Raw genomic sequence first — 16,097 nt, forward strand, 5'->3', positions numbered from 1 at the left:
GGTTCGGGTCCCAGTGTTACTGCGCAGGCACTGGGGGACACTCCGGGCGCCTGGCAGAGCAATAGCCTCAGGCGAGGAGACTAGGACGCTAGACTCTGGCAGCCCGGAAAACTCAGACGCCCCAGTCCAGAGAGGTTCAAGCAGATTACTCCCCTCCTTCTCCCACAGGTAAAGGACTCACAACTCGACGGGGAACCAACCCTCTATCCTGGCCGGGTCACCCCTGGGTTGTCTCCTGACAAAATGGAAGTCTCTATCCACCGACAGCCTTAAGAAAAAAATTGCATTTTCTTCTGTAACACGGCTTGGCCACAGCACTCGTTGGGAGATGGGGAATTCAGGCCCCTCAATGGCAGCCTAAAATACCACACCCTCCTCCAGCTAGACTTGTTCTGTAGACATTAGGGTAAATGGTCCAAGGTCCCTTATGTACAGGCCTTCACGGCTTTAAGGGAGGACCCCACCCCTAAGTCCATCAAAACCATCCTGGCTCAAACCACCAGGACACCATCCCAGCCACCGAAGGGCCCTCCAGAGTACAAGCCACCCCAGGCTGCCTGTGCCACTCCTACTGCCCCTGATGGCCCAAATGCCATATGCCCCCTGCAGGACATCCCCAGTGGTTGGAGGGATTACATGGGTATATTCACCCTTCTCCCTGTCCAAGCTGAGTACCTGGTGAAAAGAGTTGGGCAAATACTCAGAGGACCCCAAATGGTTTAGGGTAGGGTTCCAGGACCTAGGCCTCTCAGTGGATTTGACTTGGAGGGACGTCACAATTCTTTTTGCCCACCTCACCACCCCGGAGGAAACAACATCATTTTCAGGGCCACCCAGACCTACAGGGACCAACAAAATGCCCTAAATCTGGCTCCCCCACTCAGAGCAGCCTCATGCCCCCTAACCGACCTCAGCTGGACCTACCCAGCAGGCCAGCTGGGACCAAACCACATAAGACTCATGACAGCCTACCTCCTAGAGGGCATGCGCCATGCCATCCAACGGCCAGCCAATTTCAATAAGCTGGGGACAGTCACTCAGGTCCCCAAGGAAAATCCGGCCTTATACCTGGAGCAGCTCTCGAGATGCTCTGCAAATATAGCAACACAGACCCCGGCTCCCAGGCAGGTGCCATTGTCTTGGCTACTCATTTTCTTAACCAGGCCGCACCAGACATACAGAAGAAACTCCTAAAGCTGGGGTTGGGACCTCAGACTCCCATTAACCAGTTATTGGATGCAGCATTCCAGGTTTTTAACTCAGGAGACCTGACGGAAGAGGCAAAAAGGCAAAGGTAGGCCAAACTTATGGTGCTGCAATACAGGCTCCAGGCTCCATCATGACAACCCCTGGTGGGCCACCCAACCCAGAGAGAGGCCCCTGCTTTCGGTGCGGTAAGCATGGCCATTGGGCCCGCAGGTGCCCCAAGCGACAGGGCCACTGAGATGATCAACCCCCGTGGAACCCATGCCCCAACTGTGGGGAAATGGCCCACTGGAGGAGGGACTGTCCCTGTTCTCAGAGGGGGAGGGGAGACAGACCCTCCATGGTGGAGCCACTCCAATGAGGGTGCCCAAGGCTCCGTCACGCTCCTGTGGCCACATTTCCTATCACCACAGTGGAGCCACGGGTCAAGATGAGAGTGGCCAACAGGGTCGTTGACTTTATGTTAGATACAGGAGCCTCATATTCGGTGTTGCAACATTTGCCGGGCCCCCTGACAAAAAAAAAACACCGTGCCATCATCGAGATCGACAGTGTCCCAATGTCTTGGTTCTTTACCAAGACCCTACATTGTGCCTGGGGTGACCAACTTCTTTATTTTATTTATTTATTTTTTAAATTTTTTTGTCAGGAAGATCAGTGCTGAGCTAACATCCATGCCAATCCTCCTCTTTTTGCTGAGGAAGACCAGCCCTGAGCTAACATCTATTGCTAATTCTCCTCCTTTTTTTCCCTTTTTCTCCCCAAAGCCCCAGTAGATAGTTGTATGTCATAGTTGTATATCCTTCCAGTTGCTGTATGGGGGATGCAGCCTCAGCATGGCGGGACAAGCGGCACGTCGGTGCGCGCCCGGGGATCCGAACCTGTCTGAACCTGGGCCGCCAGTAGTGGAGCATGCACACTTAACCACTAAGCCATGGGGCTGGCCCCTGGGGTGACCAACTTCTTAGCCACAGCTTCCTTGTTATCCCTGAGTCACTGAGCCCCTTATTGGGCCAGGACTTCCTGAGTAGCCTCAGAGGAACTGTGCGCCTGTCAGGGACCCAGGGAATCTTTTTGTCCAGTTTGTGCCCGAGAGGGGAATCTCCTTTGGGTAATGTGCCCTCCCCCATCTACCAAAGGGTACATCCAGACATTTGGGAGACTGGGACCCCAGGATTGGCCATCAATGCCACCCCGGTCAAAATCTCCCTCAGAGACCCCAGGCAGCCTTATCCTTGAACGGCCAGACCCCGGGAAGGACTCCAACCAATCATAGACCAATTCCTAAAAGAAAAATTCTAATCCCATGCCACTCCCCCTGTAACACCCCGATCATGGGCGTCCCCAAACCCGATGGAAGGTGGCGAATGGTACAAGATCTTAGAGTAGTAAATGAAGCAGTGGTCTCTCTCCACCCAACTGTCCCAAACCCGTACACTTTGCTGGGTCAAATCCCCGGAAACTCTGAATGTTCACTGTTCTGGATCTCAAGGACACTTTCTTTTGCCTTCCCTTAGACCCAGAGTCTCACTATTTGTTTGCCTTTGAATGGACTTTGATGCCCACACCCAGGAAACTACCCAACTTACCTGGATCTGGCTCCCACAGGAATTTAGGGATAGTCCCGCCCTGTTTGGAAAGGCCCTCCAGCAGGACCTTAGGGACCTCCCCCTAGAAAGGGGAACTCGCATACAGTATGCGGATGACCTCCTCATCTGTAGCCCAACCAAGGAGGACTCCGACCTTAAGGCCATCCAGACCCTCAACCACCTGGGGCAAAAAGGGTACTGCATTTCCCCGCCAGGGCCCAAATCTCAAAACAGGAAGTCCCACATCTGGGATTCGTAACTAGGCTCGGGGAACAGATGTTGACTCCCGCCTGGAAACAGGCCATATGCAGCCTGGGGCCTCCTGAGATCAAGCAGGAACTCAGGACCTTCCTTGGGATGGCCGGCTTCTGCAGAATCTGGATCCCTAACTTTGGGCATAGCTAACCCATTACATGATGCCCAAGCCGGCCCCGACTCTGAGCAGTTAGACTGGACTGGTTACCTCACCAGGCCTTCAACAAACTACAATGTTTACTGACCTCAACCAGCCTTAGGATTGCCTAACTTAGAAAACCCTTCCGCCTTTACGTGGCCGAGAGACAGGAGGTTGCATTGGGCGTCCTCACTCAATCCCTGGGGCCTGAATAGCAGCCAGCGGCATATTTATCAAAACTATTAGACTCCGTGGCCAAGGGCTGGCCAGGGGTGCCTCAGGGCTCTGGCGGCCACAGCCGTACTGGTGGGCGAAGCAAAAAAACTCACTCTGGGCCGCACCCTCGAAGTCCTAACCCTCCACCAGCTCAATCAGTTATCATCAGCCCAAGCACAAATGGTTAACCGGGGCAGGTTACTCTGTTACCAGGCTATGCTCCTAGAAACCCCAGAGTAACCCTGAAGACTTGTTCTACGCTTCACCCCGCCACCCTCCTGCCCAGCCCTAATGGAGGGGACCTTTCCCACTCCTGTGAAGAGGTCCTCGGACAGGTCTTCTCTAGCAGGCTGGACCTTAAGGACACCCCCCAAAAGGACCCGCATGTGGAATTCTTTACAGACAGGAGCAGTTCTGTAGAGCAAAGGTCGCGAAGGGCCGGATATGCGCTAGTCACTCTAGACAGCGTGAGAGAAGCCGAGGCTCTCCCACCAGGCACCTTGGCCCAGAAAGCGGAGCTCATTGCTTTGACTCATGCCCTCCAGTTGGGGACCGGGATCCGCCTCCACATCTACACAGACTCTAAGTATGCTTTCCTTGCAGTCCACAGCCATGCAGCCATCTGGAAGGAAGGAGGCCTTCTCACAACCCAGGGCTCAGAGATAAAACATGCCCCACAGATTCTAGACCTCTTAGAGGCAGTGCAGCTACCCGGCGAAGTAGCCATCATCCACCGCCGCGGACACCAACAAGACAACTCGGAGATTACTCGGGGCAACCGGTGTGCAGATCAGGCTGCCAAACAAGCCGCCTCCCGGATTCCAGCTACTCAGGCAGCCTTATTTCCCGGGGGCCACCTGACTCCCCAAGCCTCAATACACACCCCAAGAAGCCCAAAAGGCCAACATGAGGGATTCCAACTTGGTCCTGAGGGATGGTGGGAAAAGAAGGGAAGACTATCTCCTGGGGAGCCTATGATGGAAACTCCTCAAGGGTTTACACGATTCCTCCCATTTAGGGAGGGACTCCCTCCTCATCTTGGCTCAAGGCGTTTTCTCAGGAGATGGGATTCCCCAGACAGTCAGGGAAGTAACTCAGGCGTGTACACTGTGTCACACATATAACCCAGGAGGACATCTTAAACCACCACCCTTGCTTCAGCCTATACAACGTCGGGGAACCTACCCAGGGGAAGACCAGCAACTAGACTTTACCCAGCTTCTTCCCTGCCAGGGCTTCAAATACCTCCTAGTGCTAATAGATACCTTCACGGGTTGGGTGGAGGCCTTCCCCACCTGAACAGAGAGGGCATCAGAGGTCAGCAAGGTACTCGTCAAGGAGATCATTCCCTGATCTGGCCTACCCCAGACCCTCCAAAGTGACAACGGCCCCACTTTCACTGCCCAAATTACCCGACAGACTGCGGCTGCTCTGGGCATAGAATACCATTTCCATGTGGCTTGGAGACCTCAGTCTTCAGGTAAGGTCGAAAGGCCTAATCAGACCCTCAAAAGGACCTTAGGCAAACTGTGCTCAGAAACCTCAGAATCCTGGCTCTCCCTCCTCCCTGTTGCCCTCTTGCGCGTCCGGATGGCTCCCAAAACAAAGCTCCGGCTGAGCGCCTTCGAGATGATCTACGGCAGGCCTTTCTTACGGACAGAGCTCTGGTTTGATGAGTAAACCCAGTTGGTCCTCACACACATCATCAGCCTAGGTGACCTACAAAAGGCCGTCACTCAGTATGGAAACCAGGTGCTCCCTGGATCCCACCCAACCCCAGACACCCCTCAGGTACTTCCTGGGCATTGGGTACTTCTCAAAACTTGGAGGGAGGGCTCCCCTGCGGAACAGCTCCAGCCAAGGTGGAAGGGCCCATACCAGGTGTTGCTGGTGACCCTCACCGCAGTTAAACTTCAAGCAATCCCCAGTTGGGTCCACCTGTCCAGAATCAAACCTCTCCCTCCAGAGGGCCAACCGGAACTCTCCCGAGACTCTCACACAGCAGATCGCAACTCCACCTTTTACCGCTGTGAACCAACTGACTTGGACTCAAACTGCTCTTCGCCAAGAAACCACCTACCAGAGAAGTATTCTACGCGAGACCTACTAATTGGGGGCCTCTTCCTCTTGGGTATTCTTCTCATGCTCTCAGTAGGACTCTTCCTACATTTCTGCTGCCAGTAACCCGGGACCAAACCTCCCTAGCGAGGTCCCTCCTTGGGACTGCACCTGAGCCGCTCTAAACCGCATCTCTTCCTGCACTTTCCCTGGCACCTCTGTAACTGGATGCTTTAGTCTGGCTATTTAGACATACCCCGGACAAGATGAAGCTCCTAATAATTCTACTGGTTCTGGCTCCCGTTGCTCGGGGTTTATGGGAAGAAAACTCACTTGTAAACTTCTCCAGAATCATTGCCTCAGGGGGTGGCCTTTCCAACTGCTGGATCTGTCACCCACACCCACAGGTTGGGGGACCAGGACCCCTACTCGCTCCCTTTGGGTCTAATCCCTTTGGGTCTAATCTAACACTTAACCTGAGCTCTGGCATTGCCAATCCACCCCCGCTAGCTGTGTGGTTCAAGGAAACATCCCAAAACTTCACATGTACTGACCTCACCCCTGATACAATTACTCATCCAAAAGTGCAGCCCTTCAGCTCCTCTGCCAAAACACTTCATCTCCTTGCTATACCTGCCAGGGGTCAAGTTGTTGCTACAATCTCACCTTCAATCTCTATGGCATCCGCCACCCCCCCCACTATCTTTCCACTAACCTTCAACACCTCTAAGCTCTGCCAACCAAATACCACCCATTGGTGTCCTACCTCCCATGTATGTAACAATGGAAACCAACATAAGCCGCCCCAGAACAGATGTACCATGTGGCAGGGAAGCTTCCCAGATCAGTGGCGAGTCTACTATGTGATGGGAAAGGCCTCGCGGGCGGCTTCACCTTAGCCCCTAAACCCAGGTTACATAGGACTTCTCTCCCCCTGATGTCAGGGCACCCCTCTTTGGGCATCTGCCATGAGTACTTGATTTGATTCCTCGACCCTGCGCCAGGCTTGTGCTCCTCCCAGATATCTGTTCCTCTGTGGCCCCTGTTAAAACACGTTGCCCCATGCCAACAGCCTCACCCCTACTTTCCAGCTCCTGGTTCAAGTGCTGGCATACCCCTGCATAGATAACACCCAATTCAGGGGACAGTGCACCTTGGGCCGGCTAAGTCCTCGGAGACTGGGTATAACTATCCACAACAATACTAAACCCAGACCCAGACGAGCAATTGGACTACTTCTGACAGGAGCTGGAGCTGCCCTGGGTTTGGAAACTCCCTGGGGCGGGTTTATATACCATGAGTCAACTATAAGAAATCTCACACAGGCCTTTGAAAACCTGGTTATAAAGACAGGACAAACCCTACAAAACATCCAGACTTCCCTAGACTCCTTAGCAAATGTTGTCATGGATAATAGATAGGCATTAGATTACCTCCTTGCTGAGCAGGGAGGCGTCTGTGCAGTGATTAACAAAACCTGCTGCACTTAACGTCAATAACTCGGGACAGGCTGAGAGCAACATCAGAGCAATCTATGAAGAGGGATCCTGGCTCCATCGCTATAGTCAGGGACCAGACCTCAATCAGATATGGTCAGCAATCAGGGGTGCTTCCATCTCTCACCTGGTTTCTCCCTCTCATAGGACCATTAGTTTGCATTCTACTCCACTTATCTTTGGACCTTGTCTTTTAAGTGTCCTAACTAGGTTTATTTCTTCCTGCATAGAGGCCATAAAGTTCCAAATGCTCGTTCAGCCAACTACATTCTCTATGGTCAAATACACCTCTCTCTAACAACATGCCTCTCCAGGAGACCTCTATTTGCCCCTGGATGCAGCTGCCCCAAGATTCCATCAGGATATCCAGGAGAGAGCCCCATCTATGGTGGATACCCAATTCTAGGTCCACCCTACTCCCAGACAGAGAGGAAGACGAGACCCTGGCACGTCGCCCCCTTTCAGCAGGAAGTAGCTAAAGAAGAGGCTCCATGTCCCACTCCCCTGAAGGATTTCAGGGTCTCAAGACCTCTTTTTTTTTTTTTTTTTGTGAGGAAGATCAGCCCTGAGCTAACATCCATGCTAATCCTCCTCATTTTTTTGCTGAGGAAGACTGGCTCTGAGCTAACATCTATTGCCAATCCTCCTCCTTTTTCTCCCCAAAGCCCCAGCAGATAGTTGTATGTCATAGCTGCACGTCCTTCTAGTTGCTGTATGTGGGACGCAGCCTCAGCATGGCCGGAGAAGCGGGGCGTAGGTGCGCGCCCGGATCTGAACCCGGGCCGCCAGCAGCGGAGCGTAGGCACTTAACTGCTAAGCCACAGGGCCGGCCCTCGAGACCTCTTGAGTGGGGAATGAGGCAGGAAGCTAGGTATGAGCTGGGAGCAAGGTCACTCCACCCGGTGCAGCGTCCTTATTACCAGGCAGCAGCTCTCTGGACATGCAGCACTCCCCTGATCCTGACCGGGAGTAGCCCCAAGCCTCACTATACCCTCAATTGAATTGCGCTTTTGACCCCCCTTGCAGGGGATCACCGCCATGACAGTTCCGGAGATGTCTATGTAAGGAAAAAATCTCCCCCTCCCGAAGTGAGGGTGGAGACAATGCCCCCATTGGTCTACCTTCCAAGACCCTCCCCCGCCCCCAGTACCTGACCTTCCAAAGCCACTGACCACCACAACTTTGGGGCAGTTACTCACCTCGAGCCTGCCCGCCCCTCCCCTTGGGGGTGTACTTTTGCTTTGCTAATAAATCCTCCTCTGTCAAAACTTCTGCTGTGTATCTGCTCTCAAATCCTTCTGTGTCTGTGGACCAAGAACCTGGGACTTCACCACACCGATCTGACACCACGTGACACCATGACTTTGGAAATGACTCTGCATGGTCTCCTTTTTGCTGCTAACATACCTTACTCTGTGAAACAACTACTTCTGGTGGAGTCTGATTTAACTCGCCAGGAGGCGAACCCACTTTGGTTTCGGTAACAAGTTGACATATCTTTCCCAGTGTGATATCTGTTTAAATTATGGCATTTAATAAAGAGGAGAGGCTGCCCTTAGCTCGTTAAAAATGTTACAACAACAAAAATAATATCACGGAGAAGCAGAGAGTTTTTAAAAGCACAGTTAATCATAATTCATCCTTGGTAAAATGACTGGGAGCCAAAATAATTTAGCAAATTCTATCCTCTCCAAAAAAGAATGGGCTCTTAAGCCTATTTACTTACTGAAAATTCCTCTGAAAGCTCAGACACCAACTATTTCTGTGACTATCAGGTCCCGGTGCTTGTTTTTCTGTTTGCCCGGCCCTCTCCATGCCCCAGGGGCTGAGCTCTATGGGGTGGGGACTCCCGTGCTCACTTAGGTTCAGCCACTAGGGAGAATGGAGGCCAGAGGACACAGAGGTTGGGACGGTTCTTCCTTACGATGGTCTGGGCTTTCTGGCAGAGGCCGAACGTCCGTCCCTCCACCATAGTTCCTGATAGCCCTTCCCTCCTTCCGAGGTCCTGCTACTGCAGGGGCAGTGACAACTTTCAGTTGTTGCTGAAGTGCCTTCAACCTGCTAACAGCCCAGCAAGCAGCCCCTTCATTCAAGTCTGTGAATGATCAGAGTTGGATTCTATTTCCTGCAGGAACCCCAACTAATTAGTCCATAATAAGGAACCCTTGACTGGCATCAACCAGGACAGTGATGTCCTGATTTGCTGGTCACTGATGGACATTAATGATGTTAATGCAGGTATTCCATTGGTACGACTAAAAAATAATATGACTAGGTTTGTAAACTAATGGCCCGGAACTTATACCTCCAAGTCATTGCCTCCTCAAAATCGACACCTTAGGATGCTTTAACACCTATTCCAATAATGGCCAAGATGTTAAATTATTCTGAGGCTGCCTTTTAAAATTTCCTTTAGTGTTTATATTATTTTGAATAATGCTGGAAAATGATCCTCCTTTGATGGCAGATTTGATTCGGATCAACAGGCAATATCATAATATATGAAAATTAGCAATAATTTCATTGTTTAGATGCAAATTTCAGTGTCTTTTATAGCTTGTTTTTCTTTTAAGTCAGGATCCAATCAAGGTTCATGCAATGCTTTTGGTTGTCTCTTTAGTGTTTTCAGGGATGCAGAGAGGCGACTTTATGTGTCTACCTCCGCAATCCAATGTCTCGTGTAACACCACAAATATATCAACCGAAACAAATGGAACTTTAGTGAAGAGTAAGAGTGTTCCTGGAGTTGCAAAGGATCCCACTTAGCTACGGGAGGACATAAGTCAGTCATTCCTAAGAGCCATTAAATTGGTGAGAGTAGTCAGCATTTTCCTTTTTCATGGTAGGATGTAACAGAAAAATAACGCTATTTCCATAGCATGCTAGGGTAAAGAGAGGGGACTCCTAGGAGCTCCTGGGGCTCCAGCTGCCTCCGGTCCCCTGTCCTAAGAGCTGAGGGTCCTACATTTGTAGGACACCTTGGAAATGTTGGGACCAAAAGTATGGCAACTTTATGGCTTCCAAGTTTCCTTATGTCCCAGGATATTCTGATTTCCAAACCCCTTCATTTTAGGTAAGCTGGTGTGTTTCTTCCTCAAAAGAGCCTAGGCAAGAGTCTTGCTCTGTCCCCTTCCAGCAGCCACATACACCCATTAACCTGGAAAAACAAAGACAAAGGTGGCCTTTTTCCATGTTATTTATTCGCAGTCAACTAGTTATATGAGGGGGATAAACAAATTAGAGCTTTTTGGGGAGGCATAGGGTGAAGGGTGGAAGGGTGGAATTTAGACAGAAAATAATCTTATAAACAGTTAGATGGAAGATTTACAAATATCCATTAAAAAAAATAGTATCCTCTGAAGGTAACAGAGGAAGAGAAAATCACTACAAATAAAATAAATTAGCAACTTTTTATCATTGCATTCCCCAAAACCAAAGTCTCCAAAAATGATTTGCATTTAGACAGCCATGATATGCGATACTTATGTGATACGTATTTCCAACACAGAACAATAAACACTAACACTGAGTAACAGATTAATACAATGCAGAGGAAAATTGAGCACATGAAAATAGCTATCATTTGGTAGCAAAAATAGATTTATGCTGACGTTAATATCAAAATTAAAGACATTCAAATAAATTATGCCAATATATTGGAACTATTATTCCTAAGATCATAATAATAATTTCTTATTGCTCCTACTCATAACTAAACGATCTGAGGACATTCTACGATAGCTGGAAGGCATAATATAACTTGTAGTATATGTCGTAGGCCTACAAAAAGATTCAACAGCCAAATAAAAACTTTATTATTTTTCTTTTAGGGTTGACATTGTTAGTAGAATAGGGGCCGGCCCGGTGACACAGCGGTTAAGTAAGTGCATGCACTCTGCTTCGGTGGCCCGGGGTTTGCAGGTTCGGATCCCGGGTGCGCACCGATGTATCGCTTGTCAAGCCGTGCTGTGGCGGCGTCCCATATAAAGTAGAGGAAGAGGGGCATGGATGTTAGCCTAGGGCCAATCTTCCTCAGCAAAAAGAGGATTGGCATTGGATGTTAGCTCAGGGCTGATCTTCCTCACCAAAAGAAAAAAAAAATAGTAGAAGAAAACGCTCATCATGAATCTGGAAAATACAGATGAAGGACAGTACTCAAAGCCCAAGCAAAGGACTGATTGGAAGTAATTGAAAGTAGAATATGAGAAAAGCAGCAACCCAAATGAAGTAAACATTAAAAATAATTGGTTTGCATATTTTTTTCTTGCAGAGAGACCCACAGGAAGCACATGGAGACTGTGGGGGCTATTTGGGCATTCTGGGGACTTGAAAGGTAACTGGACTATTGTCTTAAAGGGAACTGTTTAATTAGTAGCAGAACCAGCCTGGCTTCTGAGAGGTGAACTGCACAGAGAAGCTGCACTGAGACTTTGCTTATTTCATTTGACGCAGGGAAACATCAACCTCTGCTTTGGGGCCTGGGTAGGGAAGTGATCTGCTGCCCAGCTACACTGGACACTGTTGGCTCCTTTACGAACGGATCTCCTATAGCTTGGGGTGGTCAATAGTGGCAAGTGGATCACCTGAAGCGCAGTGTGGCTGACTGCACAAAGTCCCGCTTCCAAGAATATCTATGTATCTCACCATCAATTTGGGATGGAATAATTGGGAATAAAATAGAGGTTAAAACATGTATCTCAAATGGTACAGTGATTGGTATTATTCAATCAGGAGATTCAAAGTTCAGAAAATTAAATTCTACCTCAATTCTTTCCAAACAATGTCATATTTCTGTTTTCTTCATCTTAAAATTATAAAATGCCCTTGAGCTACAAATTAGGTGGGAAGGTGCTTTTGAAAATAGGGACTGAAGGGAAAAAAAAGCCATTTCCCCCTCAAGGTAGTTTTAAGATTATAATATCAGGATGTGACACCAAGCTGTTTAAATTTCAGAAAAGCCCTTTATAGATGCTGGTACTGAATAGTAGATTTTAAAATTTGCATACAATTCTGTATCATATTCTAATTCATCCCCACTCCCATTTTAAATAAGATGTCTACAAAGGTGATATTTGGTCCATTTAGCCCGGTGATCCTAAAATAAAGCATAGGATCAACTGAAATAACAGCACTGAGACAAAGAATTTCCAAATCCTGCATGACAAAGCTACATCCATTCAGGCTACAAGTTTTGTTTTTATTGTTGTTTTTTTTCTTTTTTGAGCTAGCCTCTGGAGCAGGCCTATTTTTTTTTTTTTTTTTGTGAGGAGATCAGCCCTGAGCTAACATCCGCCAATCCTCCTCTTTTTTTTGCTGAGGAAGACGGCCCTGGGCTAACATCGGTGCCCATCTTCCTCCACTTTATATGGGACGCCGCCACAGCATGGCTTACCAAGCAGTGCGTCGGTGCGCGCCCGGGATCCGAACCAGCGAACCCCAGGCCGCCGCAGCGGAGCGCGCGCACCCAACCGCTTGCGCCACCGGGCCGGCCCCCAGGCCTATTTTAATAGTCAATATTACAAAAATTCTACATTTACCTTCACACTGTGAGAACTAGATTTGTTTTTCTCTTGAGTACCCTTAAATCTACAGCCTGCTTCTTCCCATCTGTAAGCAGAATTTAGATGCAGGCCTGAAAAGAAAAGAACAGAGCATATACCAAAGAATTTGATTGTGTCATTTAACTGCTTAGAAATGGAAATGATACTCACATTGTGTTCATCTTGATGTCTTGATAAAATGGAATGAATGAATGTAATATTCTATGAGCCTTTATTGTTTTAAAATGCTAGTCACTTGCAGATTCCAAAAGGCTACTGATCCACTTAAAATAACTCCATTTTGAAAATGCAATACTGTCCAACTAGTTATTTGGTGTGACACTGAAAAATCACGCATTCTTTTCTTCTGTTATTTATTCTACTTTTCATTCAGAGCATTCTGAAATTGTTTAAATATCTAAAAATGTTTTCCAGAGAAATCTTTTTACCACGCCGTTATACTTGATAGTCCATAGGATTATTATGAACATTAGAGCGAAAGGTTTAAAAGTTAGGCTTTGGTTTTAATGTAATCTGGGCAGAAGTTGGAACTGCTTTGATAACACAATTCAACGACTGCACAAATTCTATTATTGTACTTTGAAACAATACATTTAAAAAGACAAAGTTTCCCCATTTGGTAGTCATAATCTGTACTATTCAAGACTGCTGCAAAACTCATAAAAGCGTGATATGAGTAAGAAGAAAGTGTAGGAAAGGGATAAGACATCTAAACCTTTATCAGAACACAACACAAAGGAAGAACATCAATTCTCTGCATTTGTCTATAAGGCAGATGGTCAAACTTTTTATACACGATCTAAAATACAGTGCTTATCAAGAGGTAGAAAATACCAAGACATTATTTAAGAAAACATGTTGAGTTATTTAAAACAATCAGTTATTTTGCTAAACTTTTAGGAAGTCAAACTGCTGTGTGGAATGCGCTGGATGTTTTACACTAAACTGGGACATTCCCTACTCAACAGAGATGTGGTCAAACTGGGCAGAGAGGGGGGAAGCTAGGGGTGGAGTAGGAAAGAGAAAATGGTTTCTTGTCAAGGATTCACTTCTCACTATGGAGAAATTTCCTACTGCATCTCTGGGATGTCATTATAACATTTACTTAATGGGGATTTCTCAGATTAACAACAATTTCTCTGAGTAACAGGGTACAATTTTGCACACGAGGCAATAAAACTATAGGGAAGGATGAGCTCAAATGCTTCCTCTTCAAGAAGGTGCCATATCCATCTTACATAAAAACAGACATCCCAATGATCTTATACCATCCTCCCAATCACCAAAATGCAAATGCAAATATTCTTCAGACGCCAGCACCAGCAGAATTATTCTGTAGGAGCAATTCAAGAGCTGTCTGAGGCAAAAAAATATCTGTGCTACCAAATTAAACTTGGGTAGCTTACGCATGGGTGAGTAACCCTGGATATTCTCATTTCTTAATGCACCTGGGAAAGATGGATTTTTTTTCCTCCAACATAATTTTATAAGGCATAAATTTAATTTGAATTTTCCTAACCTTTGGAAAACTAGTGTTAAAGCTTCTTTTTTAACCCATACAATAACATTCAGTCTTTCATTTTTATTAAATAGTTTATATATAAAAAGAAATATCAAGGTGTTCTACATTCATATAAACAACCATTATAACATTTGAAACTGTAAAGAAACTTACTGAAGAAAATATATACTTAAATATAATGCTAAGCTAAACACAAGTGATCATTCTAGATAATATCTTTTAAATATACAGACACAGATTTGTGGCTTCAGAAAGCAAACATGGAGAAGTACAAAGATGTATCCTTTGCTTTTTCACCACAAGACAGGATGGTCCAGTTTGGAAAAACCAGGATCTTTCCTAAGTTCCAAATAGGTGCCATTGCTCACCCAAGAGTCATCGTTGGACTTCCTGTGAAAGATGAAAGAATTTCTTGAAGACTCTTGATGATATTGTCATATTCTCTCTCCCCTTTTCCCTCCTTTCCTCTCCTCACCCCCAGGCTATCATTCTCATATGCATGCAACGTCCCTGATAGTCCAGTTCTGGAACTGTGAGGGAACTGGAAGCCTGGACACCATTTTGTTACTTCTGACTTTGACTTCTCAGACTCAGAGGCTGTGAAAAATGGTGCTTCTAAGAAAAGCCTGGGTAAGGGAAGAGTTTGTCGTATATAAAACACAGCTGGGATGATCGCCACCACCTTGAGTATGACTATGTAAAAGCTACAAATCAACTATTGTTGTTTATAACAACTGATAACGGTAAAAACAAAATGAAGCCATAAGAGCCTGGAGAGAACAGCCTTGGTTCACTATTCTTTGAATAGATCATATATTACAGAGATCAAAGTTCAAAAGGTACAAAAGGGTAGATAGCTAAAACTTTTCTTCCTGCTTCCATCTCCTAGCCTCCCAGTCCTTCTCCTCAGAGGCAATGATCTTGTCAGCTTCATTCTTTCAGAGAAATTTCACGCATGTGTGAGCCTGTGTGCACACACACACTCCACCCCTCCCATTTTTTCCCACAACAGTAGCTCTGTATGGTGTCCTACCTCTTGAGTTTTGACATAACAATATATATTGGAGATCACTTTCCATTGTCATATTAAGGTCAGCAAACTACAGCCCAAGGGACAAATCCAGCCTTCCGCCTATCTTAGTGATACTGTTTTAATGGAACACAATCATGCCCATTATTATTATTGTTTTTTTTGAGGAAGATCAGCCCTGAGCTAACATCTGATGCCAATTCTCCTCTTTTTGCTGAGGAAGATTGGCTCTGGGCTAACATCCATGCCCATCTTCCTCTACTTTTTATATGGGATGCTGCCACAGCACGGCTTGATAAGTGGTGCCATCAGTCCGCACGTGGGATCCGAACACGTGAACCCTGGGATGCCAAAGTGGAGCGCGTGCACTGAACCGCTATGCCACTGGGCCAGCCCTACGCCCATTATTTTAAGTGTTGTCTAGGGCTGCTTTCACATTGCACAGTGGGGTTGAGTAATCACTACTGAGAGCTTACGGCCTGCAAAGCTAACAATATTTACCATTTGCCCTTTAAAGGAAAAGTTTGGTGACTGGTGATAAGGGAGTCCTCTTTTTTTTTAAACAGTTGCATAATATTCCATGGACCACATGGAATGGACCACAACGTAACAGGTACCCTGCTGGTAGGCATTTAGGAGGTTGTTTTCAATCTCTAGCTATTATAAACGTATGTTTATAATAATAAAAAAAACATATAATAATATGTTATTTTGTATGTGTGTGGTATAGTTAGTATGTGTGTGGTATAGTTACATTAAAAAAATAGTACTGCTGGGTCAGAGTATGTAGATTTGTAATTTTGACTGATACCATCATATGTTTTAGAAGCAAAAGTGGAGAGGGTCTTTTTTTCCCACACTCTCAGGAACACAGATTTTTGTTTCCTTATTCTAATAAAGGGATGTGTTTAAAACGAACCAGGGCCGGCCCCGTGGCTTAGCGGTGAAGTGCGCGCGCTCTGCTGCTGGGGGCCCGGGTTCGGATCCTGGGCGCGCACCGACGCACCGCTTGTCCAGCCATGCTG

General features: G+C 47.0%; 2 protein-coding genes across 4 annotated transcripts in view; both read right to left on the reverse strand.

Moving 5' to 3' along the window:
• Positions 1-16,097, reverse strand: part of GSDME (gasdermin E) — a 117,135-nt gene that overhangs the window by 96,838 nt on the left and 4,200 nt on the right. The gene's annotated exons all lie outside the window — the stretch shown is intronic.
• OSBPL3 (oxysterol binding protein like 3) overlaps positions 12,459-16,097 on the reverse strand; it is a 202,841-nt gene continuing 199,202 nt past the window's right edge. For all 3 annotated transcript variants that reach the window (XM_058527308.1, XM_058527305.1, XM_058527312.1), the window contains one exon: positions 12,459-14,432. In XM_058527308.1, the coding sequence (XP_058383291.1) occupies positions 14,336-14,432 (97 nt within the window). In that variant the 3' untranslated portion in view covers positions 12,459-14,335. The remainder of the gene's footprint in view (positions 14,433-16,097) is intronic.

The sequence above is a fragment of the Diceros bicornis genome, chromosome 3 (assembly GCF_020826845.1).
Source record: "Diceros bicornis minor isolate mBicDic1 chromosome 3, mDicBic1.mat.cur, whole genome shotgun sequence".
NCBI classification, from domain to species: domain Eukaryota; kingdom Metazoa; phylum Chordata; class Mammalia; order Perissodactyla; family Rhinocerotidae; genus Diceros; species Diceros bicornis.